We start from the raw sequence: 26,325 nt of genomic DNA on the forward strand, positions 1-26,325 counted from the left end.
CCTTGCTCACACAGCACCCGCAGGGGGGCCAGAGCAGAGACTGAGGCTGCCCCGGGCCACCTGCCATCTCCTCCTCCACCCTTTGGAAAGTTGCTAGGGCTGCAGAGAGCCCGCCCTGGCCTCGGGAGAATGCTGCCAGCTTTTTTCACTATTCACCGCCCTCCCCAAGGCGGCCTCAGGAGGAGGGCGCACAGCTGCGTGGGTGCGAGCGCCGGGAAGGGGCCCTGGCGCAACATTTCGAGAAGCCGGCTCCCGCAGGGATACACGCCACGGCCGGCTGCCGCGAGGCCAGGGCGTCCAGCTCCGGCGCCGAGGCCCGCAGCCCCTACGGCCCCGCCGCGCCGGCACTCCGCCGCAACCCTGACGCCCGCCCGCCGCCCCCCACTCACCGCCGCACTCGGCAGAGTACTGGTCCCCCCAGTCCCCGGACTGCGGGCTGCAACCGCCGCCCGCCGGGGCCTCCTGCTGCTGCCGGTGCTGCAGCTCCTGCTTGAGCAGGGACAGCGGCGAGTAGTGCTCGGTGGCTAAGGCGCCGGGTCCCGGCCCGGCGGACAGAACCCCCAGCAGCAGCAGCAGCACCAAGACGCGCCGGGCGGCGTCCGCGGCGGCCACAGCGCCGCCCCAGCAGCCGCCGCAGCAGCAGCCGGCAGGTGCCATCTTCCCTCAAGGCGCATGTGCGGCGGCCCTGCGGGGCGCTGCGCCCTCCCAGCCTTAACCCGCGGTGGGCAGGTGGGCTGTGGCAACGGGGCGGGAGAAGAGGTGGTCATAGCACTGCCTGCTGGGAGTTGTAGTCCCAGCGCAGCCTGGCCTGAGAGCCCGTTTTCGGTGCTGGGACTGCGAGTCCCAGCAAGCACCGCCCGGCGCAAGACTTCCGGTCTGCCCTCTGATGTCTTCCCCCGCCACTGAATCGGAAGTTCTGGCTGGCAGTTGCGTGGAAATGGGCATTGGTGGGCGGAATGGGCTTCGGCCTGGCAAAGGGAACACCGAAGGGGAGACAGCGGGAAAGGGGAAGACGGATGAGGTGACAGTGACTTCGGCTACTGATGCCTCGGCCTCCTGCCAGTACAGGTGCATCGAATGCAACCAAGAGGCCAAGGAGTTGTACCGAGACTATAACCACGGCGTGTTGAAGATAACCATCTGTGTGAGTTGCCAGGTGTGGGTGTCCTTGGGGGAAAAATGGCGCAGCGAGATTTGGGGACCGTGAGAGACCGTGGAATCTTGCCAGCGTTTTAGGGTGATCAAAAATCAACGCGTTTCAGAGTGCTCTGATACAGACTTCAGTTCGATGCTTGACATTTCCGTTCCGGCTCCGTGGAACCTTTGCATGAGTACCTGTAGCGGTAGACAAGTGCTGCCTACAGCGCTTTCCTCATTCGGCTTGTGTTTGCTGATCCGGGCGAACAAATCCTCGGAAGGAGGTGGATGCGTGCGTTGTGCAGAGATATTTAAAGATCTGATTAGGCTGACATTTGCGCTCGCGTCAAAACTATTTCATTCTTATTCTCCCTTTGATTAGACAGATGTTACCGTCTTAACACTTCATAACCTACAGTAAATTCTAAAGTATTTTTTCAGGTTTCAGGAATGTACGCTATTATGTACGAAGCACTATGCTGAACGTTGATGATATAAAAACCAAAAACGAGGAAGTAAAAATTCTGTTTTCAAGGTGTTCCATAGTCTATTTACAGAGAATAACTATGTTTTAAAAAACCACAAAATTGGAGGTTCTTTGGGGGACATTGGCGAAGAATCTGTCACAATATAGGCAGTGAATACATTTTTGTCCCCTTTCTGATCTCCTGATGACTTTTTAATAATTCTCATTTCAAAAACATGGCAAGAGTAATTTGCAAGGGAGTCTACAGTGTGAATGTGTACCTGTTTCTTGTCAACCATTATATTAATAATCATTCTTGTGCCTGCACTCTCAATTTCCTATTCTTTGAAATTGTTTCTCTCATTTGGCAAAATTGAAACATATTGCCTGATCTGACCCTACACCCTTGCTGCTGAGCTTTGCTGGGGAGAAAACACCTTAAATTCATAACCGCTAACCTCAGGTATGCCTTGATACCATCTGTCCATCATGGTACACTTCACCAGTCCATTCATTGTTCCCACTCCTTTGAACAATACCCTGTCTTTCCTCAAGTTTCACGTGTATCCTCTCCTGCTTGGCTAAGAGAACTTCCACAAACTATGCAACCACATAAACCCAGTACTAGTGTTCGAAATGCATCTGCTCAATCTTCCCTTTTGTTACTAAGAATGAACTATTCATAAACATGTCCAAGGCCAATGCCTCCACTCATGCACCACCCTCTTCCGTTTACTTCAGGACACCCCTATAGCAGTACTCTTCTGCTCTCTGCTGGATCACTTCATTTACACAAGTACTATCATTTCTTCCATTAAAAAAGAAAAAAAGAAAAAAATCTTGACCCCACTTCCTTCTTTAGCTCCTGTTCTTTCTCCTCCCTTTGACAGCAAAAATTCTTTAAAAGGTGTTTTCACTTGTCCTCTTTATTTCCTCTCCTGCTGCTGCTGCTGCTGCTGCTAAGTCGCTTCAGTCGTGTCCGACTCTGTGCAACCCCATAGACAGCAACCCACCAGGCTCCCCCATCCCTGGGATTCTCCAGGCAAGAACACTGGAGTGGGTTGCCATTTCCCTCTCCAATGCATGAAAGTGAAAGTGAAGTCGCTCAGCCATGTCCAACTCTTAGCGACCTGTGGACTGCAGCCTACCAGGCTCCTCCACCTGTGGGATTTTCTAGGCAAGAGTACTGGAGTGGGGTGCCATTGCCTTCTCCATTTCCTCTCCTACTTTCTCTTGAATCTGCTTAAGACAGGCTTTCTTCTCCACTCCACGCTAACCCCTGCCCTCCACTAGAAACTGACCTTGTGAAGATCATCATTGACTTCCACTTTGCTAGCCATTCCCAGTTAACTGTCAGCAGCACGTGCCCCCCTTGGTTCCTCCTCGTATAAATGCTATGTTCACTTGCCAGGACACCATACTCTCTAGATTTCTTCTTAATCTTGCTGGCTTTTTTCTCTCAGTCTCCCTTCTGATTCTGCCTCGCCTCCCGTCCTATCTCTTAACCGTGGAGTACCCTGATGCTTGGTTCTTGGGCCCATTTCTGTCTATATACTCTCCTTTGAAGAACTCATTCTTGCTCATGGCTTTAGATACCATCTAAATGTAGAAAATTACCAAATTTATACCTTCTGCCTGAACTCCCTTGAACTCCAGACTCAAATATCCAGCTACTTACTTGACTTCTCCATTTGGACATAACTAATCATCTCAAACTTTCAAACAGTTAATGGCAGTTCTATCATTTTCATTCCTAGAGCCAAAAGGTCTTATAGTCACTCAAGATTCTTCTCTTTCATGTTCCTTATTCAGTTGCTCAGCAAGTCCTGTTAACTCTTCAAATTACATTCGGAATCATCTGCTTCTCGTCACCTTTACAGCTACAAATGTGATCCACGTGCCATTGTGTCTCATCTGGGTTATCGCCACAATGCCCAGGTGGCCTCCCTGTGTCTCTTTGCACCTCATAACACAGCAGCCAGACTGATCCTTTTAAAATTAAGTTAGATTCTGTTATTCCTTTGATCAAACCATCCAGTGACTTTCATCTCACTCAGAGTTAAGGCCAAAATCCTTGCACTGGTTTTAAGGCCCCCTTTTTCTCCTGCTTCCTAGTGGCTCAGAGGTTAAAGCTTCTGCCTGCAATGTGGGAGACCTGGGTTCGATCCCTGGGTTGGGAAGATCCCCTGGAGAAGGAAGTGGCAACCCACTCCAGTATTCTTGCCTGGAGAATCCCATGGGCAGAGGAGCCTGTTGGGCTACCGTCCACGGGGTTGCAAAGAGTCGGACACGACTGAGCGACTTAACTTTAACTTTTCTCCTGCAGTCCCATTGGCTGCCTCGTATTTCATAAACCAGGAGAGTTCCTTGCCCGGAGACTTTGCAGTCTGCCTGGAACACTCTTCTCTCAGGTGCTGTGTGGCTAATTCCCTTACCTCCTCAAGGACTTTTCTCAAATATCTTATCACAGAGGCTTACTCTACCACCCTATTAAAAATGATGATCTCCCTTTCAAGTCTGGTAAGCTTTATCACCTTTCTCTGCTTTATCTTTCTCCATAGTACCTATCATCTTCTAATATTGTATGTAATTGACCTTATTATTTATTGTCTGTCTCCTTCCACTGGAATGTAAGCTACACAAGGACAGAGATTGTGTATATTTTATTCATTAATGTGGTTGGATCATTCAGGACAGTGTCTGATACATGGTTATTAAGTATTTGTTGGATGAATGAACCATTTCTAGCTTTTTAGATGATCATATCCTTAGCCATCCTGGTCTGAGGGAGAGAACAGTAAGTTATATGTGGTCTGAACTTAATGACTTTGGGCTAGTCCAATTAAATAGCCCATCTGAAAGATGACAAGATAACAGTCACATAACTATGAATATTGTTTGTCCAAAGAAAAGCTAGTAAATGTCTATGCATTTTAGCTAGCAATCATTATTAGTATAAAATAATTTATATTTTTAAAAATTACTGACATGAGGCTAACAACAACAAAATCCCTTTCAAACCATCAGATGCTGGCTTCTCTATACCTTTATTTATGTAAAAATAATTACTGGATGGCTATTTAGGTCAACAGCTATACTATGGCCCACTTCCTTCCACCCCCGGACCCCCAGCATTACACTTTCTCACCCAGGAGACAGATTTTAGAGTAATATTTGGGATATTGAATGGTGGTGCTATACATTTTGAATTATTGTACACAATCATTCCATAATGAGGTGGAGTTTGTACTAACCTTGTTTATATTATACTAATGCTTGCTGCTGCTGCTGCTGCTGCTGCTGCTGCTGCTGCTGCTGTTAAGTCGCTTCAGTCGTGTCCGAGTCTGTGCGACCCCGTAGACGGCAGCCCACCAGGCTCCCCCATCCCTGGGATTCTCCAGACAAGAACACTGGAGTGGGTTGCCATTTCCTTCTCCAATGCAGGAAAGTGAAAAGTGAAAGGGAAGTCGCTCAGTTGTGTCCAACTCTAGCGACCCCATGGACTGCAGCCTACCAGGCTCCTCCATCCATGGGATTTTCCAGGCAAAAGTGCTGGAGTGGGGTGCCACTGCCTTCTCCTATACTAATGCTTAGTAATATGCAAAATTGCATTACTCAGACAAATCATTCATTTGGTGCCAGACTCTGAAAATTAAACCATAAAATAATTAATTTTTTAAAGGCTGTCCGAAAGTCCTGAGATTAAAAGGGTTTTAGATATCATGTTGTTTTTTATATATGATGAAGCTACAGATTTTTTAAAAAATTATTATTCTTATTTGTGGCTGCGCTTGATCTTCATTGCTGCATGAGGGCTTATTTGCAGTGAATGGGGGCTATTCATTACAGTGAGCGTACTTCTCATAGCAGCGGCTTCTCTTCTTGTGGAGCACAGGCTCTTGGGCGATTGAGCTTCAGTAGTTGGGGTGTGCAGGCTTAGTTGCCCTGCAGCTTGTAGAGTCTTCCCAGACACAGGGATTGAACCTGTGTCCGCTACATTGACAGACAGATTCTCATCCACTCTGCCGCTAGAGAAGTCTGACATCATGCTATTTGTTGTGGAAAAAATACCCACTTTCTAGGTGGTTACAGGCAGTAACTTATACGTACTTTGGTCTCTTCTCTGCTGTATTTGGAGTCAGCGGTATACTCAACCTGATCTCCTCCTGGTATTTTTTATTCTAATCTCCCTTCCCTTTGCTCTTCTTGCTTTCCCTTGCCATTCCTTCCAGCTTGCCTATCTCTGTTTCTCTCATTTTTTTCTAGTGGAAGCATTTCCCTTGCTTTTAGTCACTCTCTCTGCTTCAGCATTTCACAATTTATTATAGTTATGTTAAAGATATTGTACTTTTAATATCCTGTAGAGCCTGACCTATTTTAACTGCTCAGATATTTGTTAAATCCTTTATGGTAAAAAAACAAGACTCCTTTGAGATTGTCCCAAGTTTTAGTTCTGTTCAGGACAACAGGAGACAGCTTTCACCCCTGGTTGCTGGGTGCAAAGATGAATAAGACAGCAGTACCTTCGCAGGAATGGAAAGTTTCATGGGTTTCACTTTTCAGATGTGTGCTTGCTTATTGTGGAGCTAAAGTCAAAGAGATTTGAGAATGAGGGGGGAAGGGAATTGTCCTGGAGATGATGGGAAGGAAGAAGCAGTAAGAATAGTCATGAAAAAATAAAAGTGACCAATTCATGTTCTGAAAGAGATGTGATTCATTGTAGAATTAGAGAACATAGCAGCAGAAACTAAGTCATATCCATGTTAAGACTGAGCTGACGGAAGCAGCATTTGAGTTTCCTGGGTGTTCATGGTCCCTGTGCTGTAGGGATTTCTTAGAGGACAAACTTCTCTTTGAGGATACTTGACTATTAATAATAAATGATACAGAATGGTGCAGTTTTGCCAGAATCATTCAGTTCACGTCACTCAGTCATGTCCAACTCTTTGCTTCCCCATGGACTGCAGCACGCCAGGCTTCCCTGTCCTTCACCAACTCCCAGAGTTTACCCAAACTTATGTCCATTGAGTTGGTGATGCCATCTAACCATCTCATCCTGTGTCGCCCCCTTCTCCTCCTGCCTTCAGTCTTTCCCAGCATCAGGGTCTTTTCCAGTGAGTCAGTTCTTCACATCAGATGGCCAAAGCACCAGAGTTTCAGTTTCATCATTAGTCCTTCCAATGAATATTCAGGACTGATTTCCTTTAGGATGGACTGGTTGGATCTCCTTGGAGTCTTCTCCAACACCACAGTTCAAAAGCATCAATTCTTTGGCACTCAGCTTTCTTTATAGTCCAACTCTTACATCCATACATGACTACTGGAAGAACCATACCTTTGACTAGATGGACAATTGTCGGCAAAGTAATGTCTACTTTTTAATATGCTGTCTAGGTTGGTCATAGCTTTTCTTCCAGAAATAAGAAACCTTATTTACTCAATTTAGCTCTCTCGCCACAGGATGCTTTACTATATTTGTTGTGTGTGTGTGTGGCGGGGGCGGGGCGGGGTAGCGTTTACTCATTACATTCAAGGTGAAGGAAGGACTCTAGTGAAAACCAAATAATAGAGGCAGAACAAGGGAAAAATTCAGCCTAAACTGGTATGGAGGGAACCAGCAGACTTTAATGAACTCTCAGTGTTTCTAAACTCCGCAGCACACTAGGAAGGGAAGCTGAGCGTAGCACATGGCACATCACGTGGTGCCAGCAGCCGCCTCTTCTGCTCGGTGTATGTCACCCTGTGCTTGGCCCGCTGTAGCACTCTCAGTAGCATGTTCATTTGCCTTCCCCTTCTGAACTGTGTGAGCCACCAGGGCAGTGCTTCCAGGGTTGCTCAAAGGGTAAAGAATCTGCCTGCAGTGTGGGAGACCTGGGTTCAGTCCCTGGGTTAGGAAGATCCCCTGGAGAAGGAGATGGAGACCCACTTCAGTGTTCTTGCCTGGAGAATTCCATGGACAGAGGAGCCTGGAGCGCTGTAGTCCATGGAGTCTCATAGAGTTGGTCAACTGGGTGGCTTTCACTTTCTAAACTGTAAGGTCCTTGAGATTAGAGCTTGTGTGTATCCAGCACTGTGGGTATGCCTGATCCATAGAAATGGCCGAGTAAAGAGAGATGTTGCTCTGAGTGTAGTAGTCATTCCAGACACATTGGTCAGGTAAGTGATTGCAAAAGGAATAGCTACGCTGCCCTGTCTCCGGCTGCTGGCTCCTGCCTCCCTCCTGAAATATGTCCAAATCCCATCGTAGGCTTTTCATGCTGTCAGGAGGTGGGTTTCAAAGAATTTTTAAAGGACAGAGAGAAGACCCCCGACCAGTCTCTGGTTTCTTCATCTTAAAATGAAGCAGCGTCTCTGGCCTTCCATTCTTACTTGTATCTAGACAAGAAGTGTTCTCCACGTAAGGAGCACAGGGAAAGATCTAGAAACCTGCTGTGTTGTTTCTATATGACTTCTGATTCTGTGGCTTCTGTGGCCTTCTCTTTGCTCAGCTAAAAAACCTAACCTGTTACACCTCAGATCTATTAGGTGGATTTAAATTTGGGGTAATAGCACATCTCCCTTCATTGGTTTACCTGATGACTAGACAAGCATATACACTTCTTGTAATGACATGAGTGAAACGGAGAAACTTGGAATTGGAGTTGAATCTAACTCTTTATGGCATTGGGAGTGCAGGGTTGCTATTCTTCAACGCACTCCATCTTTCTCCTAGCACTCTGATGCAGTCAAAGGGTCATCCTAGTATGTTTGCATATCCATCATTTCTTGTATTTCTATTTTATCCTCTCAGAGTTTCAAAATTGTTTTTTTTTTTAATTGTAGCCATTAGTTTATGCAGGGACTAGGAGAAGGCAATGGCAACCCACTCCAGCACTTTTGCCTGGAAAATCCCATGGACAGAGGAGCCTGGTAGGCTGCAGTCCATGGGGTCGCTAAGAGTTGGACACGACTGAGCAACTTCACGTTCACTCTTCACTTTCATGCGTTAGAGAAGGAAATGGCAACCCACTCCAGTGTTCTTGCCAGGGAGAATCCCAGGGACAGGGGAGCCTGGTGGGCTGCCATCTATGGGGTCACACAGAGTCGGACACGACTGAAGCAACTTAGCAGCAGCAGCAGCAGCAGTAGCCCTGCAACTTTGTAGCTAATACTGATTCAGATGTTACAGTTCTAATGAGCTTGTTCCTATACCTGCATTTTGTATATTCTAATGGGAATACCAGACCCCCTGACCTGCCTCTTGAGAAACCTATATGCAGATCAGGAAGCAACATTAGAACTGGACATGGAACCACAGACTGGTTCCAAATAGGAAAAGGAGTACGTCAAGCCTGTCTATTGTCACCCTGCTTATTTAACTTATGTGCAGAGTACTTCATGAGAAATGCTGGGCTGGACGAAGAACAAGATGGAATCAAGATTGCCGGGAGAAATACCAGTAACTTCACATGTGCAGATGACACCACCCTTACGGCAGAAAGTGAAGAGGAACTAAAAGGCCTCTTGATGAAAGTGAAAGAGGAGAGTGAAAAAGTTGGCTTAAAGCTCAACATTCAGAAAACTAAGATGATGGCATCTGGTCCCATCACTTCATGGCAAATAGATGGGGAAAGAGTGGAAACAGTGTCAGACTTTTTTTGGAGGGGGGGCACCACTGCAAATGGTGACTGCAGCCATGAGATTAAAAGACGCTTGCTCCTTGGAAGGAAAGTTATGACCAACCTAGATAGCATATTCAAAAGCAGAGACATTACTTTGCCAACAAAGGTCCATCTAGTCAAGGCTATGGTTTTTCCAGTGGTCCTGTATGCATGTGAGAGTTGGACTGTGAAGAAAGCTGAGCACTGAAGAATTTATGCTTTTGAAGTGTGGTGTTGGAGAAGACTCTTGAGAGTCCCTTGGACTGCAAGGAGATCCAACCAGTCCATTCTAAAGATCAGTCCTGGGTGTTCCTTGGAAGGAATGATGCAATAGCTGATACTCCAGTACTTTGGCCACCTCATGCAAAGAGTTGACTCATTGGAAAAGACTCTGATGCTGGGAGGGATTGGGGGCAGGAGGAGAAGGGGATGACAGAGGATGAGATGGCTGGATGGCATCACCGACTTGATGGACGTAAGTTTGAGTGAACTACGGGAGTTGGTGATCGACAGAGAGGCCTGGCATGCTGCGATTCATGGGGTTGCAAAGAGCTGGACACAACTGAGTGAACTGAACTGAATGGCATTGGGGTTTCATAACATTGTAATCACGTGTCCAAAAGGAAAAAAAAAAAAAAAAGCCATTTAATAGGAATTGCTGAGGGCCCAAGGACCTTGATTTGGGCAACTCAGAATCAGGAAGCACAACCCATTCCTTACATACAGCCAGCAGTCTCCAGGGTCTACTGTAGCAGAGAAAGACCATTTTCTTGCCATGTTCTCAATGAAGAAAAAGAAAAAGACAGGCTCTTTTTGGTAGGTGCCACCCCAGGATTCCTGCCTACCTGTAGCTCTCAGAAGTTCTAGGTGTAGGGTTACTTTTCTGAACCCCGTTCTCAAAATCATATTTCAAGAGCCACAAAGTTGGAGCCATCTAGTCAACAGGCAATGAAAGTACATTCTGAACTTATTTATTTTATAACAGTTCCTACAGACTGAAAGTAGCATTTTCTGAGATATTTTCCTGCCTGAAATGTCTTTAAATCAAATATCTTTTTAGCTTTTTAATATGAGGCTAAAAGATTAATATTTTTACCCTAGAAGATTATATTTACTCATCTGAAACCAAGGCTTGTACAGGTGAACATTTTACATCTGAATGGAAGTTTCAATAAATGCTCACACTTGGTTGCTCAATAGTGTCTGACTGCTTGTGACCCCATGGACTGGAGCCTGCCAGGCTCCTCTACCCACGTAATTTACCAGGCAAGAATACTGGAGTGGGGTGCCATTTCCTTCTCCCGGGAGTCTTCCCCAACCAGGGATCGAACCTGCGTCTCTTATGTCTCCTGAATTGGTAGGCAGATTCTGTTACCACTAGCGCCACCTGGGAAGCCATCTTTAAATAAATGCTGATACAACCTTATTGCTGTACAAATCCAAAACAGAATCTGCTGCTTTGAAATCCTCTAAGATTTCAGAATGTGTGAATATATTTTTTCTAATATTGTCTTGCATTATTTCAGAAATCCTGCCAGAAACCTGTAGACAAATACATCGAGTATGATCCTGTAATCATCTTGATTAATGCTATTTTATGCAAAGCCCAGGCCTACAGGCATATTCTTTTCAATACGAAAATAAACGTAAGTTGTGATAATTTTTTTTTTCTAATTTTGCTTGATGATTTTGCATTTTGAAATAATAATACTTTTGAACAGAATTAAAGAACATTATTTAAAGAAAGAAATTCTAACAAGAGGGAGTCTTTTATCAACAATGTCTGGAAATTTCCGGAAATAGCAGGCATTGCTTTTTTGAAAGGTGTGCAATGTCTAGTGTGTATTTAAGAATATGGTCAGTGGCAGGAAGTTGACAAACCATCATCTGGGTTGCCTTTTTAGTAGGTTACCTTTTGAAACATATCAATAATTTTGAACAGAATAAAATTAAATATAACCTGGTAGGGAGAGAATTATCCCTAAAAGTAAGCAAACATTAAAAGAAAAATATTTTTTAAATGTAACGTATTGCATGGTATACTCTGCTATTAAGGGAATGGCTGATTGGTTTCATTGTTAAGTTGTGTCTGACTCTTTGTGACCCCATGGACTGTAGCCCGCCAGGCTCCTCTGCCCATGGCATTTCCCAGGCAAGAATACTGGAGTGGGTTGCCATTTCATTTTCCAGGGCATCTTCTCGACCCAGGGATCCAAGCCACATCTCCTGCATTGCGGATGGGCTCTTTACCACTGAGCCACCAGAGAAGCCTGTTGAGGGAATATATGAGATGAAAAGTCAGGAAAGTGCTAATAGATGCAGTTGAATTTCTTTTTAATGTACAATTTAATGAATTGACTTGTATACTCTTAATAGTTTCGCTAGGACTGACAGATAAAATACAGGACATTTAATTAAACTTGGAAGTCAGATAAACTAATTTTTTAGCATATGCTCTAAATATTGCATGGAACGTGCATACACAGAAAAGTATCTGTTGCTTACCTGAAGTGCATATTTAACTGGATGTCCTGCATTTTTATTTGCCAAATCTGGCAACCCTAATTTTGGGCTAACAGAGACAGTAACAGTGCAATGGATTATCCCTGTCCTCCTTCCCGCAAGTTAAATAACCTGGGCTGTTTTGTAATATAATTGAAGTCTGAGACTTGACTACACATTAGAAACACCTGGGGGAGTGGGTGGGGGTAGCAGTTAATTATTCCAGGCGGAGGCCTCACCCAGAACCAGTTAAATCAGAATCTTTGGCAGTGGGATCCAGGTATGAGTATTCCTTGAATCTCCCTGCTGCTGCTGCTGCTGCTAAGTCGCTTCAGTTGTGTCCGACTCTGTGCGACCCCATAGACAGCAGCCCACCTGGCTCCCCTGTCCCTGGGGTTCTCCAGGCAAGAACACTGGAGTGGGTTGCCATTTCCTTCTCCAATGCATGGAAGTGAAAAGTGAAAGTGAAGTCAGTCAGTCATATCTGACTCTTAGCGACCCCACGGACTTCAGCCTACCAGGCTCCTCCGCCCATGGGATTTTCCAGGCAAGAGTGCTGGAGTGGGATGCCATTGCCTTCTCCATTGAATCTCCCTAGTGGATGCCAAAGTGCAGCCAGGAGAAGCAGTGTGCTCCATGGCCAGCCCTAGAAGCTCACACCCATGCTTATCCCTGGACCACGTCGACTCTGCACACACACTTTCTTTTCCCTGCTTTACACAGATAAATGTCAACGAGTAGGAGAAATATAGAGAAAAGAGCCAGTTTTTCTTGCCTAGCATTTTTTGTTTTTGCCAAAATTTCAGACTCTTTAAAACCTCCAGCTGATTTGCCACCTTTAATTGCTGTCTTTCACTAGTTTAGTTTATATACTCATCCAACCTAGAGGCATTTTTTAAAAAATTCATGTTCAGACTAAGTTTCTCATGAGGTGTCATGAAATCTTAAGATTAAATGTGTTTATTGCTGCTTCCACCCATCCTGAGTCACATAAATTCTTGCTTGATTCTGTGTATCAGACAAATGTTGAGAATATAACAAAGGATGAAGTGAACTGCTATTTAAAGCAGTGATTCTTAACGAGGGGTGCACATTAGCGCTCACCCTCTGCCTGAGTGTTTCACACACAGTATGCTGCCTGGGATATCCTTCTGCAGATTTTGAATCAGGACTGGGGTCTAGACATTTGTATTTTGAAAAATCTCCCCATGTGATACTTCTGCTGAACATTGCTGATTAAGTCCTAGTGGTTACAGACTGAATACAATTTGCGTTTAACTGGGCAGTTTCTGAATTCGAAAAGCTACTAGATCGGACATTCTTCAGAACCCACAAAAGTTAGCTGTGTCTGTGCTGGTCGATACTAACTAGTTGTTTCTTTACCTGACTGAATGGCAATGTCTTTTTGACAGATGCACGGAAAACTCTGTGTATTTTGTCTGCTTTGTGAAGCATACCTGAGATGGTGGCAGCTTCAAGATTCCAGCCGAAGCGTTGATCCTGACGACTTTATCCGATACGCTAAGGAGTGGGACTTCTATAGAATGTTTGCAATTGCTTCTCTAGGTAGGAAGAAGCCATACTTTCTACTATTATTTGACCAACCATCTTGATTGTAAAATTAAGGTGCATGGTTTTAATCATTGGTAAGAGGAGCTAGCTAGAGGACTTGAAACTAAATTTCAGCTCTGCTACTAATCTGCTAGGTGAGTTTGCCTAAATTACCTGCTTTCTTACTTTTGTTACCACACGTAGGGCATGGAAATGATTATGCTTATCAGATACAGGTCTTTCATAAAGTATTTTGAAACACAGTGTCTTGGGTAAAATTCTTCAGTTTGTTATGATTATCCAATCTGAAGATTGCTTGGATCTCGTCTTTATTAAAACAGATTAATAACAGCCAAACATTATTCAGTGTATTGTACTAATTACTATTCTTACTAATTATAATAATTACTAATTATTATACAAATTACCTACTCATATACTATGTGCAGGGAAAGAGCAACTCCCCAGAATTCTTTGAGTTCTAAAATTGCTTTTCTACAGAATTTGAAATTTGTGACTTAGGTCAGAATTGGGTTGAATTAATTTCTGTGACTATGTTATTACTTACTGGTTTCCATGCTTTTCTACTTCTAAAATCTTCTTCCTGATACTGAAATATTATTTTAGTACTATTAAGTCTCCATGCCTGCGTGCTAAGTCACTTCAATCATGTCTGACTCTTTGCAACCCCATGGACTGTAGCCCGCCAGGCTCCTCTGCCCATGGGATTCTCCAGGCAAGAACACTGGAGTGGGTTCCGTGCCCTCCCCCAGGGCATCTCTTGCACTAGCAGGCAGATTCTTTACCACTAGTGCCACCTGCACACCACCGCAGTGTCGTATTTCTGGACTGTGTGTCCTCTTGCGTCCCTTGTTCTTGGGCTGCCCTCACTCCCTTGGCCCTCTCATCCAGTCCCAGTGGTTTTAAAATTCGTCTGTCTGCTGAGAATTCCCAAATGTACATAATAATGTTAAAAACTTCCTTGAACAAATCACCTAAACCAAGAGCTATAACCTAATATAATTTTAAGCTTTAAAGCAGATCCTCTTAAAATTGCTATAGATGAACTGCTTTATGTCTATAATTAAAAAACAAAACAACAAACCAACCAAGCTTGTTTTCAAATAGTTTGGAATTTCTGTAGCACTTACTCTAATAGTGGCTGTTTTGACACTTGAACAGAAATTTTTTCTCCTATTACATTTATGTGTCTTAATCTAATCCCTAGTTAGGTTGCAGATCCCTAACACAGCTTATAAAGAATGTCTTACACAAATCTAGCACTTTATAACTTAAAAACTGTTTTTACAGTATCATCAACTCAGTTTTTATAACCATCCTCTTTGGTAGGTGGGTTGGGTTGCCTTCCCTATCAGTTGTCAAAGCACAAAAACAGGGAGGGCCAGTGGTCTCCCTGAAGTTCCCCCAGCAGGTGAGCGTCAGTGCAGAGCCGGGGGAGGCCTCCCGGTGCCCCGTCTCTTGGCTTCCCCGCTGCAGTTCTCCACTGCTGCTCCTCCTGAGCCCATCTAATGTGGGAAAGCTCTAAGGGCTAGGGGCCCTCTAATACCTGCCTGTGAAAGATTGTGGAGCGCAAGGGCAGGCACAGCTTCCTCAGTCCCCCAGGCTCTAAGCTAGAAAGGCACGATGTCGTCTGCTCTTCACTCCAGCGCAGGAAGCCCTTCTCTCTTGATTTGTGCAAGACTGTCTCCAGTGACAAAGGCCACCCATCACTGTTAGATGGTTCTTCTGAGGAAGTTCTTTATTTTCATTATTTTCAGTTAAAAACCCAAGATATATAATCTGCCTGTTTGAACAGATCCTTGCAGTGGACGAGCCCTTCAGTCATTTTGAAGGGAGATGGTGTGTCTCCCCTGAAGACTGTCAAATTCCATGGGGGCTAACCATCCTAAATTACATTTTTGGATCCTAAAAGTGAAAGTCACTCAGTTGTGTCCAGCTCTTTATGATCCCATGGATGATACAGTCCTTGAAATTCTCCAGGCCGGAATACTGGAGTGAGTAGCCTTTCCCATCTTCAGAGGATCTCCCAACCCAGGGATCGAATCCAGGTCTCCCGCATTGCAGGCGGATTCTTTACCAACTGAGCTGTTGGGGAAGCAAACAATCAGGAAGGTCCCACTGAGAAGGATCCTAATTGACTCATATGAATCCTAATTATGGACTATGGATCCTAATCACCTATATTTGCAACCTCTTCATTTTGGCTAGATTCAGTTATAGAACATTTTAGAAGGAATACAGTTATTTCTTCTATGATATAATACATGTGTTCCAGAAAAAAAATGTGATCCTGTAGAAACCTAAATAACACAGCTTATAGGAGAAAATCTTTTTGCCTTTTTATAATATGTTCATGGGGTTCTCAAGACAAGAATGCTGAAGTGGTTTTCCACTTCCTTTTCCAGTGGACCATGTTTTGTCCACTTTGATACTTTTGAACTGTAGTATTGGAGAAGACTTTTGCGAGTCTCTTGGACTGCAAAGAGATCAAACCAGTCATTTCTAAAGGAAATCAATCCTGAATATTCATTGGAGGGACTGATGATGAAGCTGAAGCTTTGGACACCTGGTACGAAGAGTTGCTTCATTGGAAAAGACCCTGATGCTGGGAGAGACTGAAGGCAGGAGGAGAAGGGGACAACAGAGGATGAGATGATTAGATGGTATCACCAACTCAATGGACATGAGTTTGAGCAAGTTCTGGGAGATGGTGAAGGACAGGGAAGCCTGGCGTGCTACAGTCCATGGGGTTGCAAAGAGTCAGACATGACTGAGCGACTGAACAATAGCATAGGAGAAAATAAAATTAGGGACAGACCAATCAAAATGTATGCAGCTGGGTAGTCAGAGCACTAACAGTCTTACTAATAACAATCTTAATAAAATACTGCAGGTAAAAGATATTGTTAAATTCCTGATCGGGAACAGAACAGATTGCACCCTGTTCTGACTGGGACACCAGGGGAACTATTGCTTCTTCTAGTCTGGACTCTGTCTCTGCATACTTTCTGGAAGGATATGGAATTACACTCATAAAGTTTGTTAAGATGAATATGAGGTGTTTTTAATTTAGGTGAGAGACTATTCAAGGTCTTATGGCGAAGAGGCACTCCATAAAGAGTAGGTGAATCAGCAACGAAGAACATCTTCATGTGTAATTCCCAGGCTGTGTCCCATCTTCCGGATTTAAAAGCTCCCACTCCCCTGTCTGTTTTCTCTGTGGAGATCTCTAGGAGTAAAAACGCTTAAACAACCTGATTTCCTAAAGGGAACTTTGGAAAGTTGATGATTACAGTTCTCCCAGAATTACTTTTTCTCCAGAGAGTGAAGTACTTCATGAAAGAATTATCAAAATATGGTTCAGAAATGATATCAGCAGGATTTGACACAAAAGACAGGGGTTATTTAAGAAATAATAAAGAAAATTTTCTTTTTTATTATTAATGTTTTAATGACTATTTTTTCAATTTGATTAATTGACTTTCGGCTGTGCTGGGGCTTCACTGCTGTGCAGGCGCTTCTCCAGCTGCAGTGACCGGGGCCTGCTCTCGGTCGCGGTGTGGCCTCCTCGTTGCAGTGCTCCTCTTTCTCCTGGGCACGGGCTTTAGGGCACAGGGGCTTCAGTAGTGGCCGCACGTGGGCTCAGTAGCTGTGGCACCTGCCTCCGTTGCTCCACGGCGTGTGGGATCTTCCTGGACCAGGGGTCAGACCCACGTCTCCTGCATTGGCAGGCAGAGTCTTTACCAGTAAGCCGCCAGGGAAGCCCCTGTTATTAATAGTGGTGTTTATTATTTGGTTGCACTGGGTCTTCGTTGCTGTACTTGCCGGGCTTTCTCTCGCTTTGGCAAGCGCAGGCCGCTCTTCGTTGCTGTAGGTGGGCTTCTCATTGCTGTGGCTTGTCTTCCTGTGGGGCACACGCTCTAGGTGCCTAGCCTCAGTAGTCATCGCACACAGGCTTAGTTGATCCATGGCTGAGATCTTCCCAGACAAGGGATCAAAGCCATGTCCCCTGCCTTGGCAGGTGGATTTTTATCCACCGTACCACCAGGGAAGTCCAGAAGATTTGATCTTGATAAAGCATTTCTTTTGTCATCAGCTGATAGGCTGTATTTTGGAACTGTGGTTTATTTGGTTTTAGGGGGCTCTGGTTTGGATTGAGACATTTGTATCTTTATTTTCCATTTCTTCCTTAGAACAGACTGCCTATTTTACTGGCATTTTCGCTTTCCTGTGGGTAGAACGACCCATAAGAGCGAAAGAAAAACTCAACTTCACTTTGCTGCTGAAGGCATTATTGTTATCTAGCTACGGAAAACTCTTGCTGATCCCAGCTGTGATTTGGGAACATGATTACACACCCCTGTGCCTCAGACTCATTAAAGTGTTTGTCCTTACATCAAACTTTCAGGCAATCAGAGGTATGTTTACATCTTACTCTGTTTTCTTAGCTTTCAACCCAGATACAATCTCTAAAGCCTTGTTTCTAGAGTACAGTTTTTATATAACCTATTAAACACCGGAACTCTTTGTAGAATAATAGCAATGCCTAACATTTTCATAGTGCCTCGTCCATGGCACATATTCGTATTAGTTCAGTTTAATCACATGGCACTTTTTAGTTTGCAGAATGCTCCCTTATGCATCGCGTCCATCCTGTGGGGTCGGTTACTGTTGTTTAGTCGCTCAGTCATATCCAGCTATTGCAACCCCATGGCCTGTAGCCCACCAGGCTCCTCTGTCCTTGGGATTTCCCAGGCAAGAACACTGGAGTGGGTTGCCATTTCCTTCTCCAGGGATCTGCCTGATCCAGGGATCAAACCTATGTCTCGTGCATTGGCAGGTGGGTTCTTTACCACTGAGCCACCAGGCAAGCCCTGTGGAGTCAATAGGGCAACTATTATTACCTCCACATTATATATGAGCTCTTGCTGACTTGTCCAAAGTTACATAGCCAGGCAGTTGTCAAGCCAGGCTAGAATGCCAGGTATCTGCCTCACAACTCAGGAGAATTCTTACTACATTGAGGAAAGGTAAAGCAGCCCTGCGTGTCATCATTCATCCCATACATTGTGAGAAGTGCTGTTCTAAATGAGTGTATTAATCTGATATTTCTTATAATGCTTAGCATCTTATAAACTATAAAACCAAGAGTATCCATTTTTTTTCTGCTATTCTCTTGATAACTTTAAGATCTAGCTTTTATTTTCCTGTTTAATATTCATGCAACTCTGTCTTGATGAGACCAGGAGAAGCTTGGTGTTTTTGTTATCAGCAGATGCTTTGGTTCTCCCAAAAGCTTGGCAGATGGAAAAGTAACGATATAGATTAATAAGAACAAATAGAGATTTTCTAAGAAACAGTTTTACAAAACCATTCCATTCACACTGCCACACAATTTACATGCCAATTTCATTTAGACTCTTCAGAACTTATTAGTTGCCTTTTCTTTTTTAGTGACCCTAAACATTAACCGCAAGCTCACCTTCTTGGCCATCTTGAGTGGCTTACTGGTGGAGAGCACCATGGTCTATTTCTTCCAGAGGATGGAATGGGCTGTCGGAAGTGACTGTGCCATCTATAAATCTCAAGACTTCTGAAGAGGTACAGAGCATCTCTCAGTGTTCTTGCAGCCAGACAGGTGTCCTTCCCAAACTAGACAGATACCATTGCAGAACGCATAGCACCCCTCCCAACCCCACCCCAGCACCTGGGTACCTTGAGGTCACCTCTGTCTCCCTGGGGGACGCTAGGGTTCTGCACTCTAGTTCTGTTGTCACCCTCAGTGACCTCAGCAGCTATGTTTTTGTTTCCGGGTCCCTGTTCTCACAGCTCTCTAACACCTCCCTTCCAGGTCACTCCCACCAAAACCTCAGACGCTGAAGTCTGTCCCGCTGACAGCTGTCTCCCACCCTTTCCAACCATTCTGCTCCCTCCCTCCCACCACCCCTGCCTTCTGCTGCCTTTTTTACCTCTCTCCCCCAAACCTCTTACTTTCCTTTACCTTTGTCCCATTTTCCTCTCTCTTAACTGTGCCTGGCACCTATAGGCAGCTTGCATCGTCCTCCGCTAGTCCCTTGAAACAGCCGGTTCCCTGCCCTTCTATCAGCGTCCCCGTTAGAGCTCTTGGGGTGAGTCCATGAGCTCTTTTCTCTGCTGAGCTTGGCAGGTCGCCCCTGTGTCTGCACAGAGCGCGGCTGTGTGTGCTCCTCTGTCTTGAGGTCACCTCTGCGGACCCCTTTCCCTCCCCCTGCCCCCGCCACACACACAGTGGCCTTGGAGCAGTTGTTCTGAAGTCTTCCCTGCCTTACTTACCCCCGTGTCTGCTCTCACTTTGCTGAGAATGGAGACTCACCAGAGACTCCCCGAGTTTCCTTCTCCTTTCAGCTCTTGCTTGGTCACCTGCCCTCTTTCTTCCTTCCGTCCCTCCTGTTCCGGCACTGTGCTCAGCTTGTCTTCCTCTCCAGAGCTGAGTACAGCCTGAAGGTACCCTCCTGCCTCTGGTCACTGTCAGCCTCTGGACCACCGCCAGCCACCCACAGTCTGTATTGGGATGGCTGATCGGGTAGACATAAAGGAGTGGCAGGTGGTGAGGAAGGGAGGGAGCAGGCAGGGGAAGCTGAAGCAGCTCTCGGGCACCCCCTCATCCCACAGGCGCAGCTCTGAGCCTTCTCTGCCTCTCCCAGTGGTGCCTCAGCAGCCCTCCTGCCCTCCACGCTCAGCTCACCCTCTTCCTCTCCGGGTCCTCAGAGACACTGCCCCTTCCTCACCCTCTCTCCTCCGCAGCGACTCCTTCCCCTCTGCCAGCAGACGTGTGCAGCTCTTTACTTTAGACAGGCTGCTCTGAGCCCATTTCTCCACTGCCTTTCCTCTTTGTAAAACACACTTTCTCCCCAGTTTCCCGAGTCGGTGCTGATAACAGAAGGCAGCCAGCCCCCAGCTCTGCCGGGGCCCTGCTCACTGCTCTGCTCTGGAAGCTGCTGCCTTCCCAGACAGGCCGCCTGCGCCTCTCCTGCCATCAGACCTTCCTTTTCCCTACCCCTGTCTGTCTCCCATGGCTTGCCTCAGCCCTTCCGCTTGTCTCTCCTGCTGTGCAGACACTTGGCTTTGGCAGCAGCATGGCTTGACCCATCTAGGGCAGGTTGCTTCCAGATCTTTCCAGACCCAATACCTCCAGTACCCCCCTCTGCCAGGTCACTCATGCCCTTCCACTGCCTTCAAGATAATTCCAAGATGGCCTGGCTGTTACCTCTAAAATTGAACTCAGTATCCCCAGCCCTCACCAAAACAGGATCTTCCCGATAGCTTTTTTTGTTGTTCTTAGTTTTGTTTTGTTTTTTTAATATCTATTATTTTTTGGTTGCACTGGGTCTTCTGTGGTGCATACAGCTTTCTCTAATTGCAACGAGGAGGACCTACTCATGGTTGCAGCACTTGAGCTGCTCACTGCGGCGGCTTCTCTTGTTGAGAGCACAGGCTCTATCTAGGTGCATGGGCTTCAGTAACTGTAGCACTCGGGATCAGTAGTGGCACACGGGCTTAGTTGCCCCGTAGCGTGTGGAATCTTCCCGGACCAGGGGTCGCACCTGTGTCCTCTGCCTTGGTAGACAGATTCTTACCCACTGCGCCACCAGGGAAGTCCCCTGCAAGCTTTTCATCTTGTCACTCAGCCCCCAGCTCAACCCTCATCATCTCCTGTTTCAAAGTTTGTAACAACCTCCTCACCAACCTTCAGTCCATCTTCACAGAGCACCACTTCTGGATCCTCCCTGGATCCTCCACCCCTTCTTACTGTTGGCCAGAGTTTCGGTCCCTTCGTGAGCAACCCCTCTCAGTTTTCTCTGAGCGTTAGTGCTCATTTCTCCTCTGTGGGCAGGTTTCTACCCACGATCTCCACTACCCTTTCCTCGTTGCCAGACAGATCACACTCTTCTCCACTAACCAGAGTCAGTCATCTCTGCTTCTCTGTGGAATGAAGACTTTCCAAAAATTTGAGTCTGTCACGCTCACTCCTTCCATTGAGCTCCCAGGGCCCAGCTCAGTCACGTTCCCAGAGCTCCTGAGACTGTCCCAGTGCTGAAGGCCTTGCCCCCACTTTTTTTAGTGCTTCTGCCTTTTGAGCTATCCAGTATAATTTCTGTGAGGAGAAGGTCCCCTGTCTTTAACAGCCATTTGAAAGCCATTATCCTTTTTAGCTTATCTCATGTTTTATACTTGTTTACACTTTACATTAAAATGCCATGTATTTATGTCTGACTCCCTCAACCTGGTTTGGTGCCAGGACAGACCAGCCCTGAGGTAACGGTGTCTCCTGTAGTACAGAGCCTGCCCTAATAAGTATTTGTTGATTTGATTTTTTGTGGAATGTGCCACTCTAAATACTGTTTTTATTATCCACAGTTTCATTTTTTACTGTCTGTGGCATGACTGGTTGCATCTGTAAAATAGAAGACATAAAAATACAAACCAATCTTCTCATTATTGTTGTGTAAAATGAAGCAAAGCTTTGGATATACTTCCTGAAAAAGAAAGCGACAGTTATGGCGTTGGGAACTGCTAACCCATGTAGGAAACAACTAAACCACATACAGAAACACTCAGACAAACACAAGGAATGTTGCAGCAGGGACTAATGTATGCAGCAAGTGAAGATTTGTACATTATAGACGGTTCTGGTAAGCCCTGGAATCGAAGGGACGTGAATTCATGAGTCACACGTAAGAAGAGATCTTTGTTCATGGCTTTGACATATTTATATCTTTTTAATTTAAATGTTAATGGTTAAAATAATACTTTGTATTCTTACAAGAGAAATACTTTTCTCTCAATAAAGTAACAATAAACTGAGCTTTTGTGAATTTTTAATTCAGAATCTTCCCCTGTAACTGTTACTCTTAAAATCAGCTGATTCAAAAATAAATAACTAAAAACAACTGAATTGTACATCTGACAAGAGTGAATTATATCTCAGTAGAGCTGTTCCTAAATAAACAAACATCGCCTCTCTCCCTTTCTCTCTGCCTGCTTCACTCATTTGTTCTTTCACTTGTTCATTCCACAGATACTGAGCACCTAGTCTGTTAGGGTCAGACAGTATGGATACGGTAGCAACAGAGGCATGGTGCCTGGCCCTCTTGACGTTTCCTGAGAAGCGATGGATTTAGAAACAGGAGTAGGTAGCTGCAGCACAGTGTCCTATCAAGCGATGAGTATAGGCTATTCGGGAAGGGCAGGGTGGGAGCACCTGTTCCAGTCAGAAGTCAAGAAGGTCTTCCAAAGGAAGGGGAAGGGACAGAGCTTTCCAGTAGCCTGGAAGAGAGGACAGTGCACACAAACTTGTGGAGGGCAGAGTGCCAGTGGGCATGGGCTGGGGCTGAAAGCAAATGGTCCAACTGGGTAGAGTGTGGGCAAGTGGGAGTTCCACAAATGATACATGGAAGACGTGTACAGTTCGGATTATGAAGGGCCTCGTGAGTTGTAATTTATCCCAAGGATGCTGAAACCAATACAGAAAGCTGAAGAATCCAAAGTAAAACAACGGGCTTCCCAAGAGGTGCTAGTGGTGAAGAACTTGCCTGCCAATGCAGGAGACACGTTTGATCACTGGGTTGGGAAAATCTAAAGAAGGGTATGGCAGCTCACTCCAGTATTCGTGCCTGGAGAATTCCATGGACAGAGGAGCCTGGCAGCAGGCTGCAGTCCATAGGGTCACAAAGAGTCAGACACGACTAAAGCGACTTAGCACACAGTAAAAAAACAGGACAAAACCCATCGGAATAACATCACAGAGTAGTCAGAGAATGGAGAGAACTGTTGACCACCAGATGGAGCCTGTCAGTTTAAGGAGAGAAGGAGAAAACATGGTTCAAAAACACAACGAAAGGGAAAAAAATCATTTAAAAAACATGCATGAGGGGGAAGTGACCTTAAAAATACACTGATCATAGCTTTTCAAATCTTTGGCTAAGATAAAAAAAGAAACTACATCATCTATTTATAAATTTATATTGTCTACATCCCAGTCTGTCTTGATCACCATAAAGGTATTTGCTAACTTTTAAAGACAAAGCGAGTGTTCAGAACCCCTTTCCTGGGTGCCAGTGAGGTGTCCACGAGCAGTGGGTAGCTAAGTGCTGCAGAATGGGTGGGTGGGAGGGACTGCCAGGGAGACCCGTCTCCTCAGCTATGTGTGACCTTAGACTCTGCTCAGTGTATTCATCACATCACTTGTTGGAGTGAGAAAAGAAAGGGCAAGTCTCCAGAAAGAAGGCAGAGAGGCTGCCTTCCAGGTCATGTGGGGAGTAATCTGTTCTCCCGTCCCCAGGCCAGGCCCCACTGCCCAGCCCAGGAATTCATCTTCTCTTTATGCTTTTTCAGCATGTTTTGTGAAAAATTTCAAAGATACAAAAACGTTGACAGAATTGTACAGTGAGCACATCTGTTCACCACCTAGATTGTACAGTTGTTAAATTCTGCCCTATGATTTCTGAGATGGCAGAACTTAGAATTATACTGGGAAGATGAGGTACGGGTGGTGCTTGGTGCTTTAGAATGATGTCTGTTCTCCAAGCCATTCCTCTCTCCCAGTCACTGAAACATGGTCAGACAACAACAAAAACGGTATTTATGTGAAAATTCTCTTGAAGGTATAAAACTTAAATTACTTTTAGATATCCATAGTTTTATTGAAAAGGCATATGCACCCAAGCCATTCTAGAAAATTACCTTATAATCACAATCGTGGACCAGTTATGGTCACAGTGGCTAACCAACCCATTGATGACGAGTTTTCAACACATCAAGTACCAGAGAAGAAAAAAATACTCAGTTTATGAGAGCACAATATAGATGAATAAGGCACAAAGAAAACAGTCAAGTGGTCGTGCTCCACTGGAGAAGGGAATGTCACACTGCTTCAGTATTCTTGCCTTGAGAACCCCATGAACAGTATGAAAAGGCAAAATAATACGATACCAAAAGAGGAACTCACCAGGTCATTAGGTGCCCAATATGCTACTGGAGATCAGTGGAGAAATAACTCCAGAAAGAATGAAGGGATGCAGCCAAAGCAAAAACTATACCCAGTTGTGGATGTGACTGGTGATAGAAGCAAGATCCGACGCTGTAAAGAGCAATATTGCATAGGAACCTGGAATGTCAGGTCCATGAATCAAGGCAAATTGGAAGTGGTCAAACGAGATGGCAAGGGTGAACGACGACATTCTAGGAATCAGCGAACTAAAATGGACTGGAATCTGTGAATTTAACTCAGATGACCATTATATCTACTACTGCAGGCAGGAATCCCTCAGAAGAAATGGAGTAGCCATCATGGTCAACAGAAGAGTCCGAAATGCAGTACTTGGATGCAGTCTCAAAAATGACAGAATCATCTCTGTCTCCAAGGCAAACCATTCAATATCACAGTTATCCAAGTCTATGCCCCAACCAGTAATGGTGAAGAAGCTGAAGTTGAACGGTTTTATGAAGACCTACAAGAACTTTTAGAACTAACACCCAAAAAAGATGTCCTTTTCATTATAGGGGACTGGAATGCAAAAGTAGGAAGTCAAGAAACACCTGGAGTAACAGGCAAATTTGGCCTTGGAATCCAGAATGAAGCAGGGCAAAGACTAATAGAGTTTTGCCAAGAAAATGCACTGGTCATAGCAAACACCCTCTTCCAACAACACAAGAGAAGACTCTACACATGGACATCACCAGATGGTCAACACCGATATCAGATTGATTATATTCTTTGCAGCCAAAGATGGAGAAGCTTTATACAGTCAACAAAAACAAGACCAGGAGCTGACTGTGGCTCAGATCATGAGTTCCTTATTACCAAATTCAGACTTAAATTGAAGAAAGTAGGGAAAACCACTAGACCATTCAGGTATGACCTAAATCAAATCCCTTATGATTATACAGTGGAAGTGAGAAAAAGATTTAAGGGCCTAGATCTGATAGATAGAGTGCCTGATGAACTATGGAATGAGGTTCGTGACATTGTACATGAGACAGGGATCAAGACCATCCCCATAGAAAAGAAATGCAAAAAAGCAAAATGGCTGTCTGGGGAGGCCTTACAAATAGCTGTGAAAAGAAGAGAGGTGAAAAGCAAAGGAGAAGAGGAAAGATATAAGCATCAAGCATCTGAATGCAGAGTTCCAAAGAATAGCAAGAAGAGATAAAGCCTTCCTCAGGGATCAATGCAAAGCAATAGAGGCAAACAACAGAATGGGAAAGACTAGAGATCTCTTCAACAAAATTAGAGATACCAAAGGAACATTTCATACAAAGATGGGCTCAATAAAGGACAGAAATGGTATGGACCTAACAGAAGCAGAAGATATTAAGAAGAGGTGGCAAGAATACACAGAAGAACTGTACAAAAAAGATCTTCACCACCCAGATAATCATGATGATGTGATCACTAATCTAGAGCCAGACATCCTGGAATGTGAAGTCAAGTGGGCCTTAGAAAGCATCACTACGAACAAAGCTAGTGGAGGTGATGGAATTCCAGTTGAGCTGTTTCAAATCCTGAAAGATGATGCTGTGAAAGTGCTGCACTCAATATGCCAGCAAATTTGGAAAACTCAGCAGTGGCCACAGGACTGGAAAAGGTCAGTTTTCATTCCAATCCCAAAGAAAGGAAATGCCAAAGAAGGCTCAAACTACCGCACAATTGCACTCATCTCACATGCTAGTAAAGTAATGCTCAAAATTCTCCAAGCCAGGCTTCAGCAATACGTGAACCGTGAACTTCCTGATGTTCAAGCTGGTTTTAGAAAAGGCAGAGGAACCAGAGATCAAATTGCCAACATCCGCTGGATCATGGAAAAAGCAAGAGAGTTCCAGAAAAACATCTATTGCTGCTTTATTGACTATGGCAAAGCTTTTGACTGTGTGGATCACAAGAAACTGTGGAAAATTCTGAAAGAGATGGGAATACCAGACCACCTGACCTGCCTCTTGAGAAATCTGTACGCAGGTCAGGAAGCAACA

General features: G+C 44.9%; 2 protein-coding genes across 9 annotated transcripts in view; one reads left to right on the plus strand and one right to left on the minus strand.

Annotated features, from left to right (window-relative positions):
• Positions 1-823, minus strand: part of TTC13 (tetratricopeptide repeat domain 13) — an 81,679-nt gene extending 80,856 nt beyond the window's left edge. For 4 of the 7 annotated variants that reach the window (XR_011253104.1, XR_011253103.1, XM_069572510.1 and 1 more), the window contains exon 1: positions 390-741. Coding sequence is in view for 4 of the 7 variants with exons in the window: in XM_069572510.1 (XP_069428611.1) it covers positions 390-657 (268 nt within the window). In the remaining 3 variants the exon portion in view is untranslated. Of the gene's footprint in view, positions 1-389 lie in introns of all 7 variants that reach the window. The other 3 variants (XR_011253105.1, XM_069572512.1, XM_069572511.1) reach the window with 1 other exon arrangement.
• On the plus strand, positions 801-22,320 carry ARV1 (ARV1 homolog, fatty acid homeostasis modulator). Of its 2 annotated transcripts, XM_069572513.1 has the most exons (6): positions 801-1,144; positions 10,770-10,889; positions 13,158-13,311; positions 17,511-17,735; positions 18,772-18,918; positions 21,715-22,320. In XM_069572513.1, exons 1-5 carry the CDS (start codon positions 887-889, stop codon positions 18,912-18,914), a joined length of 900 nt encoding a protein of 299 aa, XP_069428614.1. In that variant the 5' UTR covers positions 801-886; the 3' UTR covers positions 18,915-18,918; positions 21,715-22,320. The 2 variants fall into 2 exon arrangements, with proteins under 2 accessions (XP_069428614.1, XP_069428615.1); XM_069572514.1 differs by lacking the exon at positions 10,770-10,889 and having other exon boundaries at positions 869-1,144.
• The last annotated feature ends 4,005 nt before the right edge of the window (positions 22,321-26,325 follow it).

This window comes from Ovis canadensis, chromosome 25 (genome assembly GCF_042477335.2).
Source record: "Ovis canadensis isolate MfBH-ARS-UI-01 breed Bighorn chromosome 25, ARS-UI_OviCan_v2, whole genome shotgun sequence".
Classification (NCBI taxonomy): domain Eukaryota; kingdom Metazoa; phylum Chordata; class Mammalia; order Artiodactyla; family Bovidae; genus Ovis; species Ovis canadensis.

Coding starts and splice junctions, on each gene's coding strand:
- ARV1 (XM_069572513.1), top strand. CDS start 887: ATGTCTTCCCCCGCCACTGAATCGGAAGTTCTGGCTGGCAGTTGCGTG. Junction 10,890..13,157: donor TTTTCAATACGAAAATAAAC/GTAAGTTGTGAT, acceptor TCTTTTTGACAG/ATGCACGGAAAACTCTGTGT. Junction 17,736..18,771: donor AAACTTTCAGGCAATCAGAG/GTATGTTTACAT, acceptor TTTCTTTTTTAG/TGACCCTAAACATTAACCGC.